Below are 24,150 nucleotides of genomic sequence, written 5' to 3'. Positions count from 1 at the left end.
AAGTTACTTAAGCACATGCCCGCTGTCCTTCAGCAAGTCTGTAGCAACGCCTGGGCAGTGAACCCAGAGCGCTGGTGTCCCAGTCAGTTCTTTACCCACAGGACTGTCCTTTCTCTTGCATGAGAAATTTAATTCCGATCTAACCCCTGATTCAGGCATGTTCCGGGCCACAGTTCCGGTTCTGGCCTGCTAGAGCTGGAGATGACATACAAAATTTGGATCGGGACTTCGATTTGCATTCCGATCCACTCCATCGTTTGGATCTAGTGCTTCGGTACCAGCCAGTTAGAGATAACGAGACAAGCTGTGAAATTCAGACTGGATCTGGGTTTGCAAGCTGATCCCTCCCATTGTTCTGACCTGGGATTCTGCTTTGGCTGGTTGGGATGGGATCTAGAATCATAGAAAAGTGAGGCTGGAAGGGACCTTGAGAAGTCATCAAGTCCAGCCTCCTGCGCTGAGGCAGGACCTTGGAAACCCTAGACCATCCCTGACAGGTGTTTGTCCAACATGTTCTTGGACATTAGAATTCGGATTGGCTCTGGGTTTGCGTGCGGATCCTCCCCAGAGTTTTGATCTCGGATTCTGCTTGGGCTCAGTGGGACAAGAGATGAGACTGGGATCGGATCTTGGTTTGCGTGCTGGTCCTCCCTCGATTTCAAACCTGGGATTCTGGTTCTGGCCCATTATAGAGACAACGCGAGAAATTCAGCACTGAATCTGGGTTTGCTTGCCAATCTGCCTGAGGCTCTTCTGATCCCGGTTCCGACCCACGTCCTCTTATCTCCGTAACCATCGACTGATGATTAATGTTCAGGCGCTTTGATTTCTCCTCCCCTAATCCTATAGGGGCATTAGGACCAAGTGGAATCCACTTTTCTCTGTTCCTTTTCCCTTTTCCCAGCTCAGCTTTGGATTCTCTCTTCTCTCCCCAGCTCCTGGTTCTCCACTCCCGGTGTAAGAAATCAGTCCAGGCCCCCAGCTGTGGTCAGTATTAACCAAGGCAGGTGCAGTGGGGGGGAGGGAGGGTGGGTTGGGAATGGGGGGGGTAGGAAAAAGGGGGAGGAGGGATTAGAAATGTTACTTGCTGAAAAATGGCTGCTGGATCTTCATTCTCTTTATAATGATGAACAACGAAAAAGAAAAGCAATTTTTAAAAAACTGAAAATCCTACCACCATATAAAACACACACAAGCCACACACACAGAGCACCTGCACCAGCCATGGAACTAGAGTGAGTCGGTCTTCATTTACCATCTGCCCCCCCCCATTAAAAAAAATCCCCATAAAAGCAAGAAAAGGGGGGGGATATTTTAACCCAATTTATGCCCTCCCTTTTTTTTGGCAAAACAATTGAGATTTTAAAATTTTATTTTGCTGCCTAAAAAAAATAATAATTTTCATTTAAGGAGGCAAAATAAAATGACATCTCTAAAAACATCCTGCATGCTTTCATTTCTCCATTCTCCTTCTTCCCAGCTGCTGCTGCTGTTCTTAATTTAATTTCTTCTCTCCATCCTCTTTTATTTTTAATCATTTTTAAAGCCCAAACCATTTTATTATGATTTTTTTTATGAATGAGATTAGATGTCCCCCCTCCCTAAAAGGGGGGGGGGATGTGAAGGGTATTTGTTTGTGAATCAATCCTATTTGCATCTGGATTCATTCATAAAAAAAAAAAAAAGAAGACAGGGTTCACCTAGAGGATCCATCATGGTGGGTTTAATTTCCTTCCCTTCTTGGCATGTCAGTTTTTTGGTTGGGGAGGGGGATGTAGGGAGGGGAAGGGGGTCCTTTAAATCTGGCACTGTCACACAGTGGGAATTGGTGACTGTTTAAAACCGAGATGTGGAGTGAAACTGACACATCCTGTGACTATATTTTCCCCCCTATATATCTTGGATTCTTTTTTTTTTTCTTGTTCACCTGTTGTTTATTGAAGGGAGAGGGACAAAGAGCCTAGCTTGGGTCATGTGACCCTCCATTCACAAAAATCCCATGGTTTCCATTGAGATGGGCTGAAAGGATCAAGCAGTTGGGCCATAGATAAGCATTTTCAACATACCTTTTCGCATGCATGTTGTCCGGTGCCTACAGCATTGGCAGAGGGGAAGCCAGTGGTGCTTGGGGGTGGGGGGCGGGGGGGTTACAGATCACATCTGGGATGTTTCTTTCTACAAAATAAATCCTACTGTTTTGATTCCATAAATATATGCACCAGCAGACAGCTTCTGCAAGAAGGTTCGCAACTGGACAGTATGTATCTGGGCATGATCTATATCCATTGTATGTTTGTTTGGGTTGGATTTTGATTTGTGTGTGTGTGTGTTGCAGGAAAAGAGTGCTTAGAAGATGCTGTGATGGTGAATTTTAAAATATTGTGATCTAGGAATATTTCATTTATTTGTTCGGAAGGATGTGGGATTTTTTTTTTTAAATGTAGTTCCTGCAAATAGGGAGGCCAGGGTGTGGGTAAGAGAATCGAATTTCCAATATGTATTATATAGATCTATAATTTTAGGCTTTGGTTGTGTTTGGGGCGGTGGGGGTGGGGAATGAGACATGCATTTTAAGCCCTGGCGAAAGGTCTGTTTGATTTTTAGTCATAGTGGGTAATATGTGTATTTAATTCATGGTTGTGTGAGCAGAAGGGTTTGGATTTATTTATTTATTATTTTAAAATTTCTTCCCCATGTTAAATCAATAAAAACTCTGCAGTGAAAAACCCCAGATCTGATATTTTTTTAATTATTATTTTTTTAAAGTGTTATGATGGTGGGGCGTGGAGAAAAATGCTCAGTTGTGTGGACTGGAAAATGGGGAATGGCTGACTTGGGGTGTTTGTAGGGATGTCTTATGTCTTTGAACAGTGTTGTCCTTTTCGTGTCTGTAGCCCCCCCATTTCTCTCTTATTTTCCTCCCCCCACCCTCCTAAAAACCAGGGATCTGTAGATCCACTTTGCTTCAGCATCTTTGATCTTGTAATACATAATGTCGTTTCCCATGGCAACGCGTTGTGATGTCATGTATATGCTTAAAACACTTAATTATTGTATTATTATATTTTTAGGGGGGGCAATCTGATGTTCTCTTCTGATTTTTGACTTTATTAAAGGGATTGTCTTAAAAGGGTCTTCATTCATATTCTGAATTATTGGAAATGCATGGCACCGTCTTCTGATTGGTGGAGAGAGCTTCTTTCATTACATACTGGTGGTCTGTTGATTTTATTTAAGCAGGAAAGTTTTCATTCTTGTTTTTGGTTGTTGCAAAAGTTGACCATTTATTTCAGAGCAAAATTGAGAGGTAAATTTGTGTGCGTATGTGTGTAATGAGGCAAAATATCACTTTTTCACAGAGGGGCGGGCTCTGGTGGGTAGAACAGGGGTGGGGCTGAGAATCAGGACTCCTGGGTTTCATTCCCAGTTCTGCCACGACTACGCTGCGTATCTTTTAGTGAGCCAGTTCCCCTGCTCTGTGCCTCAGTTCCTCCAGCTGTAAAATGGAAATAATGAATCTGATCTATTTCTCAGGAGCCTAGATCCATCCATGCGTGAAAAGTGCTCTCAGCCACTCAGAGGGGAGGGACGTTCACCACGCTTAGCACATTCGTAGTTGGCAAAGGGCACGCCTGCTTGGCTACAGCTTGCAGCGCCTCCTGCTGGCTCTTCTGTCATCAAGCGCTCTTGCTGTGGGAGGGGTGGGTCAGCTTTGCTATTTCTATTTTACAGATGGGAAAATGGGGACAGAGCAGGGGGAGGTGACTTTCTCGACAATGCCTAACAGTGGCAGACCTGGGAATAGAATCGAGGAGCCCTGACTCTCAGATTCCCTTGCCCAAACCATTAGACCCCATTCCTTCCCCAGTGCTGGGACAGTACCCTGGAGTCCTGGCTCCCAGCTCCCCTGCCCTAACCCTCCTCTGCTCCCAGAGCTGGGGATAGAACCCAGGAGTCCTGACTCCCAGCCCCCACTGCTCTAACTACTAGACCCCACTCCCTTCCCAGCACTGGGACAGAACCCAGGCATCCGGACTCCCCGTCTCCCCGCTTGTTAAACAGTAAACCCAGAAAAAGCATGCAGCATTTATCCCAGTAGTAGGCACCACGCTTTTCCATTCTGGGAGCCCCCTCCTATATAGCACAGCCCTCCCCTTCCCAAGTAACGATACGAGACCCCCAAAAGCCTGCTTGCGATCCTAGCTGGGTAACACTCATTGTAACATTTGCTCAGTTGAAGGGGTTTTTATTTGATTGTTTTGTAGGGCCTTTTGGTTTAGCGTGAAATGATACAAAGCCATCCCAAACGTCATTCTAAACTTGACGCAGCAATCTGTATTCTTTTAATATACATCTATATTTTAATACGATTTTATTTTAAGTAAAACGGTCATAGCTGGTGAATAAAGAAAAATAAGTAATTGCTGTTGGGTTTCAGCAGGGGGGCCCGTGTCAGATGGATCATGTGAAATATTATTATTTATGCCTCCAGCTCCATTCATGTGTTAAAGGCAGAGTGGGGCAGTGGTTAGAGTTCTGGATGGGAAGTCAGTAGGCCGGGGTTCTGTGCCTAGACATGTCGGCTAATGGTTAGAGTAGGGGACCTGGGAGCCAGGACTCCGGGATTCTATTCCTGCTTCTGGGAGAGGTGGGGGGGGGGGGGGGGGAGACAGGACTCCTGGGTTCTTTTCCTGCCTCTGGGAAGGGAGTAGGGGTCTGAGTTCCGATCTGGCTCTGGGATGGGAGTGGTTAGAGTGGGGGTGTGGAGTCAGACCTGGTGGGTTCTATCCTGTTCTGGGGAGGAGTGGGGTGTGTGGGGCTCTGGGTTCTGTTTCCAGTCCTGCCGCTCACGTACTGTTTGGCTTCGGGGAAATCACTTCCCCTCCGTGTACATTGGTTTCCCTGTCTGTAAAATGGGGATAATTACATGAGCCTCCTTCGTAAAAGCTTTGAGACCCTCCCATGAAATTGGGCTGTCGAAGCCAAGTGCAATTGTTGTTATCGTATTTATAGAGCACTACAACATGGCCCCTGGCTGGAGGAGTTTACCACCCAAGTTAAATAAGGGGCAGTGTGACAAGAGAGGATGAGAACATGAGGTAGTGGATTTTTTACTTGGATGGCAGCATGATCGATTGGTTAGAGCAAGGCACGGTGATGCTATTCTCTGTCCTGGGTGCTGTCCCTGGCTTTGCCCCGATTCACTGTATGGGTTTGGGTAAATCACTCCCTCTATGTGTGTCTTGGGAATAGAGACTTTGTGATGTGCTTTGAGATCCTCGGCTGACAACCTCTGCGTAGATGTAGAGAATCGTTGTTGTTGCGCTGTGTGAGTTGTGTGAGAGTTCAGTAATAGCCTGTCGTCTGCCTTAGTATTTATCCTTTGTTTTACAGTCGTGCGTGGGCACCCCCCAGCCACAGACAAGGACCCTGTTGCGCTAGGCACTGACCAAATGCAGAACAAAAAGATAGTCTCTGCCCCCAATGAGCTTCCAATCTAAGTATCCCGTATTACTTCTGTCTAATCAGTGTAATATAACCTTTATCTGTATAAATGTCTAATCCTTTTTTTTTTTTTTTTTTTGCAATCCCGCTAGGCTCTTTGGCCTTCAGGATAATCTTGTGGCAATGAGTTTCACAGGTGAACAGTCCATTGTATATAACAATGCCTTTCCCAAGTATCAGCTTTACATTTGTGGCCGTTCGCTGTCCCCTTGTTCCCCTGTGACAGGTAAAAAATTGGCACGGTGAACTGGGGGTTGATTTCCAGAGGAAGACAAAAAGAGCTAAATCTTCCTGGTTTTGGTAGGTGGCAGATGGAGCAACAAAGAACCATCTTCCTATATATGAAGATTTAAACCCCTGGGATGGGTGGAATGATTTTTAGGGTGGGAGAAGCGGTTAGAACTAGTTGTCTATGGATGAGATTGTGGAAGAACTGGAGAGGGCTGGGGAAAATGCCTTAGCGACGTCAGGAACTCATCTGGGTAGTTATCAAAAAGATGATCGAGAGCATGCTTGATCAAGGTGTTTGTATCCCTTCGTGGGGAGAAAATACTGGCTACCAAAGGGCTCTTTAATCTAATGGAGAAGAGCAGAACAAGAAGCTAAAGCCAGACAAATTCCAGCTAGAAACCAGGCACTGATTTTTAACAGTGCGGGTGACTGGTGAATGAAGCAAGCTCCCAAGGGAAGTGGCGGATTCACTGGCTGCCTTGCTGGAAGAGATGCTCAATTTACTGGGCCAAATGCAAGGGTAACTGGGTGCAGTTCTGTGGCCTAGCCAGTCTAGGTGATCCAGTTGTCCCTTCTGGCTTGAACTCCACGAAATTAAAGAAAGGGTAAATCTTGACTGAACACAAGGACAGTCGTTCGATGGGGAGATCCTCCGGAAAATTGACTTCTGGAGGGGAGGGACATTTTAAAACGAGGCTGGAGAAACCACTGGACGATGAGGACTAATATTGTACTGGCAGGCACCTGGGCGAAGTACATGAATGGTTGGCTGGAGCTGTGCTAGCTACAGGCTTTGTTGAGAACCTATGGGCATAGTATCTGAGGATTTAAAGTTATGGCAAACAGCATACCTCATCCTCTAGTCTCTGTGTGGGGGAGTTGAGGTTACCAGGAGAGCCTTGACAACTCTGATTGTAGTATCATTTTTAATATCTTCCTGGGCCTGACTTCCTCTTGCACTGGAGTAAACTGGGAGTCCCACAGAAAATCAGATTAGCTCTAAACCAACCCCATCTAGCCTACTCGCTTGGTAATGGACAGATCCTGCAATTCTAGGTGCCATGTATGGTGTTGTATTTGCAGTAGTCCCAAGAAGCCCTTGCTGAGGACTAGCACCCCATTGTGCTTGGAGCTGCACAAACATAGACCAAAAAGATGGTCCCTGCTACAGCTGGGCAATTGGGGTGGGGCATATAGTAAAGATGGGTGAAATTCAGCAGATAGTTTTATCTCGGGGGAGTGGGAGGTGGCGAGGGCGCAATCAAAAAGGTTGAAACAGTTTGTTCAGCCGTTTCCAAATGCAATGGTTTGTTCTCTCATTTCGAAATGGCGTTTTGTTTTGCAATGTAACTGGTTTTTTAAAGGTGAAAAACACCCAACATGAACCTTTTTTGGGCTCAAACTGAACCGATCTCTTCATTTTTCAGTTCAGCTTCTGAACCGAAAAATCAGTTCTTCACTTAGTTCTAGTCCTTGCCCCAAAGACCTTCCACTCTGTGCACAGCAGAAAGTCTAGCACTTGGGGCCTGGTGTCGGCATAAAACTGATACCAGCACAGCAATGTCCGCTAGGAGTATGGAAAAAAAAATCACATCTCAGCTGACCAGCTCTGCTGGAAAATCCCCAATGTAGACCCCGCTATGCTAACAAAAGAGGGCTTCTGCCCACGTGGCTACCGGTGGTGTTACAATGCTGACCAAAAAATCCTTTCTGTTGGCATAAACTGCATCTATACTAGGGGGCTATCCCAGCACAGACACAGCCTGAGTTTCATTCATAGATTCAGGGCTAGAGGGAATCATTCAATCATCTAGTCTGACCTCTTGTATAGGACCAGAGAATGTCACACAGTTATCTCTGTGTTGAGCCCGGCTGTCTGTGTGTGGCTACAGTATCTCCTCCAGAAAGGCAGCCAGTCTGGACCTGAAGACTTCAAGCGATGGAAAATCCATCTTGGATGGATTTGGTGGAAATTTCCCAGGAATGTTCCTCTGTGGGCTGGAGGTGAGCTTGGAAAACGCCAGGTGGAGAGCAGAGGGAAATTAGGAGTGTGGGAACGTGGGCAGAGGTTACAGTAGGAGAGCTTATGGGAACCTGTCTGCATCTCGCAATGGTTGCCTTTCCCAGCCTGGTAGCCCCTAGAGCCCTGCCTTGAGACCGAAGGGGTACCCGCTGCTCGTCAGGGGGTCTCCCATTGTGCCAAGCGCTGCACTGGCCCTGTCTGACATCAGGAGGGCGGAAGAGGCCACTGCCCCAGGCACTGCATGGACCCGAGCAGAAATTGGGTGCAGGTTGGGGAGGTGGTGGCTGGTCTGTCAGACCAGCATGTTACAGACCCCAGTTGTGCTGGGCGCGGCACGGACACCTAGTGAGGTCTGGTCCCCACCCAGGTTTTGCACCTGCTCCCCCCGTTTCGATTAGGGGGGTGATGTTTGGTGTTTTAATAGAAATAGTTAAAGTGGCCAGTTACACCCAGACCTTTTATGTAGCTTCTACTGGGAGAATGACCCTCGTGGGAGGCTGCATTTGTATCGCTTTCACTACAGGGCAATGGACATAACTTCTGTGTGTGGCCACCGCCTGGGAGACAGCCTCTGCCCAGCCAGTCTGAGATGAGAGGGAGGGTCCTTCTCCCCAGGTCATAGAGGAGAGGCAAAGTGGGTCACCCAGGAGAGCCTGTGACAGAGTTGGGACTCAAACCCAGAGCCCCATCCCAGTGCCCACACCCCTAACCGGCTTCCCTCCTTCAGCCTGGCCTTTAGGTGCTGCTCCCTGCTGCCAATTCTGCCCTCCTGGGTGCAGCTGGGAGTGCAACGGGGCCCTGCCTGAACCAACACCACCTGGCCCTGGGGGCCCAGCTGTAAATTGTCAATGATTAACTTCTGTAGATGGAAGCCAAATGCATCCGCTTTTAAAGTCAGATTAGCACCATGTTTGTGTAACACCTGGGCAGCCGAGGCTGCTGCTGGCTGCGGTGGGAGGCGTGGGAGGGGACAGTTAATCAGTTGCCAATCCAGTTGGTTGGCATCATGGTGGGAGTGGGAGGATGGGGATTGTGCAAAGAAAGGGGAAGACTGGGATAGCAGGCGGCTGTGGTTGGGATTGAGGGACTCCAGAAGAGCTGCGGGGGGAGCCTGGGGGCTGGGATAGGAAGGGGCTGCAGGTCAGGATTGAGGGGTGTGAGCAGAGCAGGGAGCAGACGGGGGAAATGAAATAGGCACTGGGAGTCTTTGGCAGCATTCAAGGAAGAGAACTAGCGATTTCTCCAGGGCTGATGCTGGGGGTGGCCATCATCTGGTACCGGTGCCAGCACTTTTCAGAGCGAACATGAGCTTTTCCCAGGCCGGGGCCCTGGGCCGTGGCAGGGATGGGCGTAAAATCTTTCCAGCCACTGGGATCAGGCTTTGCTTTCCTTCCCCTTCATGAGAATCGGATGCTGGAATGGCAGCCCGCGGGGCCACCCTGTCTTGGAGCATCTCTGTGACCCATGCCACCCTGGGCCTCTACTCGGCAAAGCCGTCAGCTGGCTGGGTTGAGTCCCTACCCAGACCAGGAAGCCAGCCACAATCGGCAGCATCCCACGAAAGTTCAGAGTCTCCCAGGACAGGCTGGGCCATGCAGACCGAAATCCCCTGGGAAAGAGGGTGTCCTCAAGGACAAGGTGGGGGCAGCATGTGTGTGTGTGTGTGTGGGGGGTCACTGCACAAGGGATACGTGGGGGGATCTGCTCTTCAGAGCTCCTGGTCCAGACCCTCCCATGGAATTCAGTTTAAATATGCCCCCTTAAAAGCAGGAGGGACAGTAAGCAGCCCATCGCTAGGGTGTCTGGGCGGGTGGGGATAAGGAATCTTAACACAGCCGGATGCACTGTTCCGGGACCCTGGACACCTGGGTTCTGCTCAAGAGCTGGTTGGGAATTTTTCAGTTTTTCAATATAATTTTTTTCCTGCCAAAAATTGCAGACTCATGGAAGCTGTCCGTGCAGTAGGGTGGGTTCTGACGACTCTCCCGACTCGACAAATGTTTGGAAGGAGAACTGAAATTGTCCAAACGGCAGCATTCTGTTTCTTCCGCTTCAAAGTGACTTTTCATTTTGAAATTTCAGCTCATTGGACCAAAACCAGTTAAAGGAAAAAAACTAAGAGAAAAAAGGTCAAAATTGAAACACGACATTTCGATGGACCCAAACTGAGTTTTTCACTTTGCAAAAAAAAAAGTGAGATTTTGACTTTTTGTCCTGATTCAAGGTGTGTGTGTGGGGGGAGGGAATGTTGAACTACTGAAAATTTTCTTCGGCTAGGAAAACTGTTTCCTTCCCAACTCTCTTCTATTTCCACTGGGGGCCCTGATCTTTGTCAGGGTCTGTGCAGAACTCTGATTTTGGGCCCAGTTGTGTGGGGCGCTGCACAGACCCCAGCCGAGATCAGGCCCCCATTGTGCTGGTTGCCTCACAGACACCGAGTGAGAGGCAGTCCCTGCCCTGAGGAGCTGACAATCTAAAAAGGGTATAAGGGGAAACTGAGGCACAAGGCGGCGATGCGACTTTCCCAGGGTAACGCGCAGGCCAGTGGCAGAGCTGGCAGTAGCCCCATGTCTCCTGAGTCCCAGCCCAATGCTGTGCCCGCTGGGCCGTGCAGTCTCCCGCACACACGCAGTTGTTATTTCTCCATTAAGCTCTTTCCTCTCCATCTCGCCATCACACCCCCCCCTTTCCATTCCCTCTCAATTCTCAGTAACTGGCACTGTTCAGGCCCCCTCCCAGTGCCCCCCAGGTCCAGCCTCTGAGCCCCACGGAGCTGCCCATTCACACTGGGCAACGAGGAGCTCCTTGGGGAGGAGCATTGGACTAGGATGTTGCAGTAAAGGGGGCCGGCTGGGAGGGGGGGATCAGATGGGAGGTGGGTGGGAGAGGGGGGCCAGAATTCAGCTGGGGGCAGGCAGGCGGGGTGGGAGGTTGAGGATTGACAGGGGTGGGGATCAGCTGGGGGTGCAGATGGGAGAGAGGGGCTGAGGATCAGTTGGGGGGCACATGGGAGAGTGGGGATATCACAGAGGGATGGGGATTGGCTGGGGGGGGAAGGGAAGGGGGAATGGTCTTAGGCTGTGAGTAGGCCGCTTGAGGTGGGATGATGTCCTGACATGCCCAAAGCTACAAAATCATCAGCCTCCTCCCTCCACTCGGGGTGGCATGGTGGGGGGCACAGTGGGACGATGGAGGGCGTCATCCCTTGTGCACCCGGGACGGGGGGGGGGATGTGGGGGAGGGGCATGTGCAAGATGGGGCAAATGGCATCGGGGGCAAGGAGTGTAGGACAGGCTGAGGTTGTGTGGCGTGGGCAGCGAGTGCAACTGAGGCAGGGACCCTGGGGATACATGCAGTGTGCGAACAATGGGGAAGTGCAGTGCAGAGGTCTGCATAGTGCCCTTGCAAGAGGGGCCCAGGAGACAGGCTGTACTTTGGTGGGGCTGCGGTGCCCCTGCAATTGGTACGTGCTAGACAGAAATGTCAGCAGAGTATGCAGTGTCTGTGCGATGGGGGTGTGCAGTGTCCATGCAATGGGTGTACATGAGACAGGCTGTATATTGGTGGGGTCTGCGATGCCCATGAAGTTAGTACACATTAGATAGGAATGTCAGCAGAGCGTGCAGTGCCCGTGCAATGGGGGTGTGCAGTGTCCATGCAATGGGTGTACATGAGACAGGCTGTATATTGGTGGGGTCTGCAGTGCTTGTGCAGTTGGTACACATCAGATATGAATATCAGCAGAGCATGCAGTGTGCGTGCGAGGGGCAAATGGGAGATGAGAAGCATTTGTAGTTGTTTGCAACATGCGTGCGACAGGTGCGTGCAGTTTGCATGTGACGGGTGCACCTGAGATGTGCAGTGCGTATGCAGAGGGGATGTGCAGTGTGTGCGCAATGGGTACATGTGACACATGAGGCACCTTTGCACTGTGTGCACTGTGTCCGCAATGCGGGTGGTGGATGGATGTGAGACAGGAGAAATGTTTGCAGTGTGTGCAGTGCCCATGCTGTGGGGGCATGCACTGTGTGTGCAATGTGGGAGGAGCCTTTGCAGTGTTTATAGTGTGTGTGCAATGGATGGACAGCTGTAAAACAGAAAGATCCTTTTCCAGGGTGTGCAGTGACCGTGCAATGGGTGCACACGAGACAGGCTGTACGTTAATGGGGCATGCAGGACACACACAGTGGGGGCATGCAAGGCACATGCAGTGGATGGGCTCCTGTGAAACAGAAGGATATTTTAGCAGGGCACGCAGTGAACGTGCAACGGGTGCACGAGACAAGCTGTACATTGGTAGAGCGTGCAGTGTCCGTGCAGCAGGGTGTACAGTGATCGTGCTATGAGGCACGCAATACCTGTGCAATAGGTGCACACGGGAGACACATTGTACTTGGCAAGGTCTGCCTTGCCCAAGCGATGGAGGTGTGCAGTGCCCATGCGATGGATGGCGTGCAGTGCTCGTGCAATGGGTGCATATGAGACGGGCTGTGCATTGGTAGGGCCTGCAGTGCCTGTGCGATGGTTGGCATGTAGCACCTGTGCGATGGTAGGGCCTGCAGCTCACATGCAATGGATGGCATGTCACACCCATCTGATGGATGGCGTGCAGCGCCTATGTGATGCATGCACATGAGATAGGCCGTGCGATGGGTGCTTATGAGACAGACTGTACATGCAGTGCCTATGGAATAGGTGCACATGGGAGACACGTTGTACTTTATAAGGTCTGCCTTGCCCAAGCAATGGGGGTGTGCAGTGCCCATGCGACGGATGGCGTGCAGCGCCCATGCGATGGGTGCATGTAAGACAGGCCATGCGACGGATGGCACGCAGTGCCCATGTGACAGATGGTGTGCAGCGCCCATGTGATGGGTGCTCGTGAGACAGACTGTGTGACGGATGGTGTGCAACGCCTGTGCAATCGGTGCTCAGGAGACAGGCTGTGCGACGGATGGCATGCAGAGCCCGTGTGACAGATGGCATGCAGTGTCCGTGCGATGGATGGTGTGCAGCACCCGTGCGATGGGTGCTCAGGAAACAGGCTGTGCGACGGATGGCATGCAGTGCCTGCGTGAAGGATGGTGTGCAGTGCCCGTGCGATGGATGGTGTGCAGCGCCCGTGCGATGGGTGCTCAGGAGACAGGCTGTGTGACGGATGGTGTGCAGTGCCCGTGTGATGGATGGTGTGCAGCGCCCGTGCAATGGGTGCTCGTGAGACAGGCTGTGCGACGGATGGCATGCAGTGCCCGTGCGATGGATGGTGTGCAGCGCCCGTGCGATGGAGTGCTCATGTGACAGGCCGTGCGACGGATGGCATGGACACACAGACTGCGTGTGGGGAGCCGAGCCTCTAACTGAGCCTCCTTGTGCCCCCCGCAGTTACATGCTTCGGGTGCGAGCTGTGGTGATGACCCGAGACGACTCGAGCGGGGGATGGGTGCCCATGGGCGGGGGCGGCCTGAGCCACGTCATGATCGGCAAAGTCCGGCGCCCAGAGGAGGGCGGGCGGCGGCGCCAATACCTGATCTGCGGGGAGCGCCTGCGCGACCAGACCGTAAGCCTGACTCCTGGGGAGAGGTTGGATGGGGGGGCAGCTTGTGGGGGGGCCACCCCGCCTGCTCCTAATCTCCCCCTCTCCATTGCAGACCATCCTGGAGTGCGTGCTGAAGAAGGACCTCGTCTACAACAAGGTGAACCCCATCTTCCACCACTGGAAAGTCGGCGACAGCAAGTTCGGCCTGACCTTCCAGAGCCCCGCCGATGCCGCAGCCTTCGAGCGGAGTGTGCAGGCCGCCCTGGAGGAGCTTGCCGAAGGTGGGGCACCAGCACCCCGGGACTGCAGAGATTCAGGGGGGTGTCCCCGGGGGGGTGTGGGGCCCAGGGATTGTGAGAGATGCAGGGGGTGTGAGGCCGGCCGGCTGCTCCATGGGTGTTGCTGGCTGGGGTCCTGAGCCTGTCTGGTTCCCCCTTGGGGGTTCTGGTCTGGGGGGGTTTAGGGAGGGACTGATGAGAGATGTGGGCGCTTGTTGGTGGCATGGGTCTGCCTGTTGCCCCCCCCTTAGCAGCACTTGGTTGGGGGGGCTCAGACAGCTCCCCCCCCCGGGGGGCGTTGGCCAGAACCAAGAGAACCCTGATGCTGGAAACGACCTGAGTTCACCTTAGCATGGCCCTGTGCTAAGACAGCTGGCTGCAGGGAAGCAGACATGGGGTCGGTTCCCAGCTCAGCCACCGACTCTACCTGCGTGACCTCAGGCGTGTCTCTCTCGGCCTCGGTTTCCCCCATCTGTGCCATGGAGATATGAACCCTCTGCGGCCGGCAAGAGGGGGTGGGGGTGGGGGTGGGGAGGCTGTTGCTGTTCGGGAGGCTCCCATATCCCAGTGCCGTCGCTGCCCCTCGGTGGATGGTATTCCATGTCGGAGCGGCCAGGGGAGAGAGGGAGGGAGCCAAATCTGGAGCTCTGGGAGTCCCTGGATTCCCAGCGGGAGGTCCCAGCACTGCAGGAGAACACTGTCTTCCCAACCCTCCCCACCTAGCAGGGCTGGATCCAGGCACCAGCTTAACAAGCAGGTGCTTGGGGTGGCCAAGGGAGAGGGGCGGCATGTCCGGCAATTGGGGGGCAGAAGGTCCCTCACTCCCTCTAGGAGCGAAGGACCTGCCGCTGAACTGCCGCCGCCGATCGCGGCTTTTTTTTTTTTTTGCTTGGGGCGGCAGAAATGCTGGAGCCGGCCCTGCCGCCTAGGCACTGCTGCCATGGCCCTCCCTCTATCCCACCCCGCCGTCCCCTGGTCCCCCTCTGTCAGGTCAATTCCCTAGAGAGCTCCCAGCGATCTAAAGGCCTGGGCACTGCACCAGAGCCTAGCTCCTTATCCCCCCTCCCTCCGTGGTCTGGGGGTTATTCTTAACTCCTCCCTCTCCTTTGCCCCCATCACTGATTCCTGCCTATCTTCCCCCCCGCGCGCCCGATCCAGTCACTGCTCCCCATCCTCTCTCCTGGCTGGGGGCTGCTTCGTTCTCCTCTCTGGCACGCTGCCCCCCTCCAAGCCGTGCTGCCGGGCCTGGGAGTGTCCTTTTCCCCCGCCCGCTCCGGCGTGTCCCCCACTTCCCATCCGCTTGCACGTCAGATTTTAAATCTCCCGGTGCTGCATCACTCCACCCGTCTCTGCCAGTCCTCCCTTCACGTCGCCCCTCGGCGGTGCCAGCATTCACACCATTCACACTCAGCCCCCTCCCCGCCGGCCCCCTACACATAGTACGGCCTCCCCTCACTCCTCTGCAAAGCACGCCTGCCCCTAAACCCCGTCTGGTTTCTGCAGCCCGGAACACGGTGAGCGCTGCTACAGGGCTTACCGGCTATTTAAAGGGACACTACCCTGCACTGGCCCGCTGCTGCTATGCCACCTCAAGCAAACTGATCCATGTAGAAGACCGCCTTTGCATTTCCCCCCTCCCGCTTGCCTGCCCCTGGGATGGAACCATCCCTTCTGCTCTGTCTGGAGAGCGCCTGGCACACCCCACACCCCCCGTGGGGATCGAACCCAGGAACTCTGGAGCTAAAAGCACAAGGGTCAGCTGCCTGAGTGAATGATCCCCGGCCTACCTTAGTGCTACGATTCAGAAACCGCTGTACGTACCGCAGCCACTGGAGGAAGACAGATAGCGCCCGTATATGTTTATGTGTCGGCCCCAGACATCCCCTTTTCTTCTGAGGCATCGCTCCAGCTGCAAAGCTTTGGTGCCCTCAGGTCCCTGCGGGGTGGGTGGGGATGGAGCACCAGGCACTGGGCCTGCTTGAGGCAACGGGGGTGCCCTTATGTCCCTCCCCCCTGGGATCCCAGCCCCGGGGTCCCACCTGGACAGACCCCAACCCAGGTCCTTTGCATTCCCAGCACTGAATGCTTTTTCCCAGCTCTGCCCCCAGTAACCGGACGCCTTACTGGGCCCGCGTCCTTCCTGGGGGGACTGACTTTCATGTACCTTCCTCTGTTTTCCCTTCCCAGGTTCTCTCTCCTCCTCCTCCTCCTCCTCCTCCTCGTCTCAGGATGACGCCGACGGGACGGATGACGCAGGGTTGGTAAGTTGAGCACTGGGCAGAAGTACCTTCTGGGGGAGAACCTCCTGGATGCTGAAGGGTTCCTTGGTCCAGCGGAGAGAGGCAGAACCAACGGCTGGAAGTGAAAGCCAGGCCCATTCCAGGGGGTAACTGGGCGCAGTGCAGGTCAGACTAGATGATCTAATGATCTCTTATTATAATCAGCTGAACACGAGCTTCTGGTGCGACGTTGCAGCCAAAAAAGTGAACGCCATCCTGGGATGCATCAATGGGAATCTCCGATAGGAGCAGAGAGGTTCTTTCCCCTCTGTATTTGGCACTAGCGCAACCACTGCTGGGATCCTGCCTCCAGTTTTGGTGCCCACAACACAAGAAGGATGTTGATAAATGGGAAGAGGGATCAGAGAAGAGCCAGGAGTGAGATCAAAGGATTAGAAAACCTGCCTGATATTGATAGACTCCAGGAGTTCAATCTGCTTAATTTATCAAAGAGAAGGTGACGTCTATAAGTACCTGCATGGGAACAAATATTTAATAATTGGCTCTTCAGTCTAGCAGAGGAAAGTCGAACACAGCCCAGTGATTGGAAGCTGATGTTAGACAAATTCAGACCGGAAATAAGGTGTAAATTTATAAGGATGAGAGGAATTAATCACCGGAACAATTTCCCAAGGGGTTGTGGTGGATTCTCCATCACTGACCAATTTTAAATCAAGCTGGGATGTGTTTCTAAAAAATCTGCTCCGGGAATTATTTTGGGGTCGTTCTCTGGGTTGTGCTATCCAGCAGCTCAAACGAGATGATCTAGATAAACTTCTGGCCTTGAAATCTACACATTATTTCTAGCAGCTGAAAGCCCTCGCTGTCAAAGTGACGGAGAACTTCAAAGTGAGATGGTCACAGACCCCGTGTCCCACGGATGATTGGACCTGGTGATCTTCTGAACAAAAAGCGCTCTCAGCCGGGCTTGAGGCTGTTCCCATCACTTCACACTGACTCAACAGACACTTTAGTCTTGCGTGACAATCCTGTAATAAACATGATTAATAATCTATAGAATAAGATTCCAATAGGGTTTTAGGGCCAGGCAGAAAAGCCGCCCATTCGTTAGGTGCTGTACAAACACACAGAGCCCACAATCTAAATAAGTGAGACAGGCCTTAAAATCCGTGAAAGTCCTTCGTGATGCCATTCCGCTCCGGGAAGCTTCCAGTCTGATTCCATGTTCTCCCCTGCCCAGGGTGGGGTGTGAGTACCAGCTGGGAGCAGATGTTGTGAATTTCCACTGTCCCCATTCCCACAAGGAGGTGGGGGGGGGTCCCAGAGAGAGCAGGGGACATAGGGACCCAAGCCGGGGGACAACTGGCCCAAGAGGGAGATGTTGCCTGATAAAGGTCTGGACTAGTGCTAGGAAAAACAGACCCCTTCCCAGCTTGACCAGTGGTCTCCCTACACTGGGATCATGGCAGGCCGCGCATGCCAAGCAGCACGTGGCATGGTCAGTGTTTAGAAAGGAGACCGCTGAGGAACAGCTGGGTGCTGTAGGCAGCAGGGTGGGGGCACTCTCGCCTACTGGTCAGTGCTGGCCCCGATGCGGTGCTAGGGGGCACTGGGCTGCAGGGTGGGGGCTCAGTAGGGGGCGCTCTCCCCGCAGGGTCAGTGCTGACCCCTGTGCAGCACTAGGGGGCGCTGCGCCATGGGGCGCTTCTTTCTCAATGACAGCCGCCGCCTTTGTCCCCAGATGCACACGGACAGCGAATCCTCCTCGAACAGCCGGAAGGAAATGCTCCCCAAACACATCACCATTGTGACTAGCGAGTCCTCCTCCAGCTGCTACATCCGCTCGCCCGCCTCCGAGGAGTTTGCCTTCAGCACGGCCCAGGGGTCGACGCCAACCAGCCAGGGAGGGCAGGTGGGTCTGGGCGGGGGTCCGTGGCCCTGGGCGCGATGGGGATGGGCGCTGCGTAGCCTGAGGAAAGAGATGGGAGAGAGAAACTCTTCCACGGGGTGGTGGCAGCTTCTCAAGTTAAAGCTGTCCTGCACGGGGGTGGGGTGGGGCGGAACTGGGCTTGTACCTTTAGAAATCCCAGGCACATCAGCTCCACTCCCTACGCTTGCTGGTGACTTTTTGGAGAACTTGAGAACATGTGTTGTGAGCTTTCCCAGCCCTGCATAGAATCTGCGGGAGGGGAGTGATCTTTAACAGAGAGCACTTTTTTCCCACCTGTTTGTAGAGTGTCTGAGTTAAGCAGGGGTTAATCAAATCTCTGGTATCTGGGGGTCTTTGTTGTGCACAGGGAGGATGGGCTTGGGGTTAGCGCGCTGAGCTGGGGCTCTGCCGCAGAATCACCTATGTGAGATGGGCTGTGTCATCACTCCATGCCTCAGTTTCCCCAGGGTGACATGGGAGTAATAATCCTTTCTCTCTCCAACCCTTTGTCTATTAAGACTGGGAGTTCTTCAGGGTAGAGGTAGTCTCTCACTCTGTGTGTCTGCGGTGCCTGGGACAACGGGGCCCTGATCTCGGTCAGGGTCTGGGCAGCGCCTGGCACAATGGGGCCCTGATCTCGGTCGGGGTCTGGGCAGCACCCGGAACAATAGGGCCCTGATCTCGATCTGCTGCTCTAGGCTTTGAGATTTGGTCTGCACCCTCTGCATGGTGCAGGGATCTGTTCCCTACGGATAGGGGCCCGCAAGTTCCAGGGCACAGGGAGGGGATGTGATGGGCAGCTGGGCTGTTGGCAACACCCTTGGCTTGGTGGACTGGGGCTGCAGCAGAGGGCTCCTGCCCAGGGGCCTGAGGACATGGTTCCTTGTCTTCTGCCAGCTCTCAGATTATGGGAGTGGGATCTTTGGGTTACAGCATCTGGCCTCCTAGGTTCTGTTCCCAGCACTAGAAGGGCAGTGGGGTCTGGTGGCTAGAGCAGGTCAGGGAGGCTGAGTGCCAGGACTCCTGGGTTCTGTTTCCAAGAGCCCTGTACTGCTGGCTCCAGAGTTGGTCCTTCGGTTCCCGGCCTCAGTGATGTCCTGCTGTGGCGAGTCCCACAGGTTAACGAGGCTGAGGCGGGAGAACGGTGCAGGCTGTACCTCTGTCCTCTGTCTCCTCCTGCCCCAGGTGCAGACCCAGCCCCTGCAGCACGTGACCCTGCACGACGAGGAGGAGCTGGAGAGCATCAACCCGTGCAAGGACCTGTGGGTGAGCAAGGGATATGAGGACTACAGGCGGGCGGCGGTGCACAAGCGGGAAGCCGACCCCGACAAGGTCGGCATGTGCGTGCACTTTGAGAAGGGAAGCAAGGAGCGCCACTTCCCGGCAGCGGGGGGAGGCGGCGGAGGCGGCGAGGGCCGCCTCAGAGACCCCAAGGGTTCCCCGTCCTGCCGGATCCACGCCGCCCCTTCGCCCCCCAAGCAGAAGCATGCCAAGGAGCCGGGGGCCAGCGGCGGGGCAGGCTCGGAGGAAGACGCCGTGCCCTCCCGCTGCGTCTATTGCCGGGACGTCTTTAACCACGAGGAGAACGGGCGGGGCCAGTGCCAGGACGCGCCGGACCCCATCGGGCGCTGCGTCTACCAGCTCACCTGCATGTGGTGTGCCGAGAGCATGCTCTACCACTGCATGTCGGACTCGGAGGGCGAGTACTCGGACCCTTGCTCCTGTGACCTGGGACACCCGCACTTCTGCGTCCGCTGGATGGCGCTGGTGGCTCTCTCCCTCGTCGTGCCTTGCATGTGCTGCTACCTGCCGCTCCGCGCCTGCCACTGGTGCGGGGAGCACTGCGGCTGCTGTGGTGGGAAACACAAGGCCGTGCGATGAAGCCGGCCGGCGTGCGGCGCTCTTCTTGGCTTGGCTGGGGGGGAAGAGAGGCGAGGAGATGGAGGCAGAGTCTTAAGCGGCGGCAGGGGGGCTGATTTCCCCCTTCTCTTGCACGCCCCAGCCCCCGTGTCCCATGTTTGGAGGGGGAGGAGCTAGGCGGTTTTATTCCGAGTGTCGGGCGTGGCTGGTGAGTTTCATTATTTTTTTTTTCCTTTAAAATTTCAACATTTTGGGTCCTTTTTTATTAAAAAAAAAAAAATAAAGAAATGAAAAAGAAATGAAAGAAAAAGAAAACAACTAAAATGAATGAACGACAGTCTCAGGAGAGATAGGTAGATGGTCATGGGGGGGGGGCAGTTTTGCCCTCTCCCTTCCTCCTAGCTAAGGGGGGGGCCACAAAGAAAATTTAACCCCTCCTTCACCCAATCCAGCTGTGTCCACACACCTGTTTGTGTGTGTGTGTGTGGGGGGGGAACCAATAGACTATGTAACCCCCTCCTTCCTTTACCCAGCCTGGCTGAGTCACAGGGATTTCTTTTCAATTTTAAAAAAGGAATACAAAGAACAACAGAAGGAAAGAAAATATCGTAAATGGATACGCATTGGATTTTTATTTTGTACTCAGGAGGGAGTCCAGGGAGCAAGAGAAACTAATTTGTGCTGAAAATGCCCAGATTTAAAAAACAAAAAAACCAAAAAAAACCACCCTTCCCTGCTGTATTATATAGTAAACTGCATGGGGAGAAGTTTGTTAACTTGTGGAACTGCCCGCAACATGATTTTTCCACCAGAGCACGGTCCGAGATCCTGCAGCTTTATAACTGCACAATACTGGGGTGTCCTTTTAACAAGGACGACAGGCAGACAGGGTTCGATTTACAGGGTACACAAGCTGCAGCATCCCTCCAATTTTTGTCCCCCATGCTCATCCCCAAATACAGTTCCCGCGGTTTATTTCTGGGTCCCAGGCTGAACAATGGGGCACCCCTTGAAGTGTTCGGCGGGCTACAATTTCCAGGGAAGTTAGGGAAGGGTTTTCTGCAGCTCCCCATGTGACACCCCCTTTCCCCGGTCATGTCTGGCACCGGTGGCAGGGCAGAGTATACCTAGATCATAGCTTCTTAAGCCCAGGGTCACGCCTGGCCTCCCTGTCATTGGGGCAGGACGGGAAGGGGAGTCAGATCTTGAAACTGTTATTTACAAGCTGTTGGAACGTGGGGTCGTGGTGCTGGCCCAGGTCCAAAGCAAATGGGAGCCGTGCGGCCACTGCTCGCTCTCTCTTTGTACTAAACCCATTTGGGATGTCTTAGCTTATTACTGCCTAGAGTTCGGGGTGGAAGAAGTACTGGACTTGGGAGTCAGGACTCCTGGGTTCTCTTCCCAAATCGGAGAGGGTATGATCTAGTGCGTTAGAGCAGGGGGGCTGGAAGCCAGGACTCCTGGGTTCTAGTCCCAATTCTGATGGGGGGGGGCAGGATGATCTAGTGGATTAGAGCTGTGGGATTGGGAGTCTGGACTCCTGGGTTCTGTTCCCAGCTCTGCAACTGTCTTGCTGTATAACCTTGGGCAGGTCACTTAATCCTGATGTCCCTCTAGTCTCCTACCATTCCTCCACCTCCCTGTTTGCGCTGCCTAGCAGTGAAGTATCATTATCAAGCCTCCCTGAGGGATGGGACAGGAGCCCTCTTGAGACATTTAAGACTAGGCCATGCAAAGCCACAGGGTGTGGTCTCCAGGGGCTGACCCTGCCCTGGGACCCAGTGAGTGTGGAATAGAGGGGCCAATCTCTCCAAATCCAGTGGGGGTGAAGCAGAGCTGCCTGAAAGTACTTTGATCTCTGGCCCGGGGCCCCACAATCAGCGGGAGGGGAGGGGAAAGCAAAGAAAATCCAGGACCAGAAACCAGTGGGACCCTCGGCGTCTTACCCCAGCTGGCTGAATCATTCCCCCCCGTCCCCCACCCCATGCTGGCTGTTCAGGGCCCCCTGGAGCTCAGCCCACCTCCCACCCGGACGAGGCGTCAGCCTTCCCACTGGGCACAACAGGCCCCACCTGCTGCCCCTTGCTGCCAGGCGTGAAATAAAGCCAGGGACCTCTGGCCAAGGGAAGTTCCTGGTCAGGTTTTTTTTAAAGCAGCTGCATCCGGCTGACTCTGGGGTTGTGGGAGGGGCTTGCAACAAGCCCCACCTCTTATTTATTTACTTTTCTCATTTTCCCCTAAGTCGGACAACTGATGTAAGTCAGGAGTATCTGGATCAATGGCATTGCCCCAGTGTAAATCCGGAGTGATTCCATCAGTGGCGCTACGGGGGTATAAACGAGGGATAACTCTGGATCAGTGGTGTTACACTGGAGTAAATCTGGAGTAACCACAGAAAGGCAGCAAATTGAGGCTGGACTCTTTCTAAGGGAATGGGGTGCCTGATACAATGAGAGCCTGGTCCTAAATCCCTTCAGCTCCTTTGAAAATTCCCAGCCTTAAAACCAATACATGGACGTATTTATTTTACCTACTGCACAGTGAGCCTGGGGAACTCAATGCCACAAGTTCTCTGAGGCCAAAGTTTAACATCCTTCCAAAAAACGACTGGATGTTTATACAGATAACTACACCCAGAATTAGAATATTAAGTATCTTTAAAATAACCAAGCATTTTGGCAGGGCTATAAAATCTCATGCTATAGGGCATGACCCAACCTCTGACTATCAGAGGTCAGGCAGGAACTGACCCTAAGGGCCAGCTATGCCATAATTACCTGTAGGGGGCACCGCTTTCTGAATTAGCTATTTATTGGCCTCTATCGGAGACAAGAGAATGAACTAGAAAGACGTTTGGTTTGACCTGACTGTCCACGTGAACCCAATAGAGTGACCCTAGTTTTACCCCAATGTAAACAAGATTAGGGCTTGGCCTGGCAGGATTTGAGAGTGTTCGATAGCACACTGGGTCCTATTCCCATTTCTCCATCCTTGTTCTTTTTTTCAAAAGCTTCCCAAAAAACGAAACAAGACAAATCGTAACTGTATAAAACCTAGCAAAGCTGTGTGTGCCAATGACCCTATGATAATCTTGGGGCCGATACAGCAGGGAGCCTACCGAAATACAGAAGGGTGTATATTACTGCTGGAATGAGATTCTTTTAATGCTATTTTATATATAAAAAAGTGCGGAGGGGGGCAGAGAGAGAAAAACCCAACCAAACAAAGAAAAAAAGTTAATATTAAAATAATAATTTTTTTGTGGTTGCCAATCTAACTTCTTTTTCCTTGTTTAAGTATTTTATCAGATTTGTATATTCAATATTGTAATTTCTGTGTATTTAAAAAAAATTAAAAAGGGGGGAATGGAATCAGAGAAGAATGTTCTATTTAAAAGTGTATGTTGTATATTAAATCTTAGCAAAAGTGACTCTTAAATGTTTTCCCCTCCTTCTGTGGTGGGGTTTGGAGGTGCTGGTTCGAGCTGCCTAGATTTATAGGGCCAGAAAGGGATCGTTCTGATCAGCTAGAGCCAGATTCAAGGGATACAAATAGTTTTCAGACACTGAAATGTCTGAGTCACACACAGCCCAAAGTGTCAAATGTTTCATTGCAGCACCAACAGGAGATAAGATGTTTCAAGCAAGGCTAAGTTGCAGCTGCTCTTAATGATTTTAAAACTAGAGTAAAATAAAAATAATGGACTATTTCTGCTATTGGTATATAGCATGATTATATCGATTAGGACACATCAGCAGGAGATAGCATATTATGACAAAGGCCCTTTGTTTTCAGGTTTTAGTCTGTTTAAAATTTCCTGGGAATTTATAGGTGTTTATGACAGAAATTAAACGGTGCAAAAAATTAACTTCACAATTTTCTGGGTAAATATCAGAGTGAATAGGGGGATGGAGGACGGAAAAAAAGCAACAACTAGAGAAAGAGTATTGAAAGTGAAAGCAGTTTAATACCGTGGTTTATTTCATGAACTGTACATTAACAGTAAATACATATATGCATGTGTGTGTATCTTCCACTCCACCGCCTTACTTAGACAGACAGCCTTGCATGTCCACTTCAACTAATTTGTTTTTAACATCAGTACATCTACCGGATGTAATGGGTTGGATTTGCTTATCGTAATCAGTATTTTCATGTACTTGAGCGGTCTAAACTTTGGGTGAAAAATCAGTAAAAACTGCATAATAGCTTTTGTAAAAGCTGGGGATTTGTTGGTTAAAAACCAAAAACGAAGGGCCTTAATTATGATATATTGTAATAATAAAAATAATCTTGAAATGGAAAAGAACATTTCAAAATGAAATTTAAAGGGGCCAAATGAAAATTCCCAGACTGTTTTTTCTTGTTTGTTTCCCAGAGCTCTGTGAAAATGTTTGTTTTTCTAACTGGGAATGAAACCAAATTTGAAATGTCAACATTTCCCACCAAATGGAAATTCGGAGTTCCAGTCAGTTCTACTTTATACCTATAGCAACTTCCTCTCTACGCAGTGGGTAGAGCAGTGGACACCAGGAGACTTGGGCTCT

At 51.9% G+C, this 24,150-nt stretch overlaps 1 protein-coding gene across 1 annotated transcript; it reads left to right on the top strand.

Moving 5' to 3' along the window:
• The first annotated feature begins 923 nt into the window (after positions 1-923).
• Positions 924-19,766, top strand: SPRED3 (sprouty related EVH1 domain containing 3). Its single transcript, XM_054010260.1, has 6 exons — positions 924-987; positions 13,142-13,316; positions 13,408-13,576; positions 15,761-15,834; positions 17,555-17,725; positions 18,929-19,766. Exons 2-6 carry the CDS (start codon positions 13,146-13,148, stop codon positions 19,622-19,624), a joined length of 1,281 nt encoding a protein of 426 aa, XP_053866235.1. The 5' UTR covers positions 924-987; positions 13,142-13,145; the 3' UTR covers positions 19,625-19,766.
• The last annotated feature ends 4,384 nt before the right edge of the window (positions 19,767-24,150 follow it).

Source organism: Malaclemys terrapin, chromosome 20 (genome assembly GCF_027887155.1).
Source record: "Malaclemys terrapin pileata isolate rMalTer1 chromosome 20, rMalTer1.hap1, whole genome shotgun sequence".
Classification (NCBI taxonomy): Eukaryota; Metazoa; Chordata; order Testudines; family Emydidae; genus Malaclemys; species Malaclemys terrapin.
The sequence above is the reverse complement of the archived record's forward strand: the minus strand, read 5'-3'. Positions and strand labels throughout refer to the sequence as shown.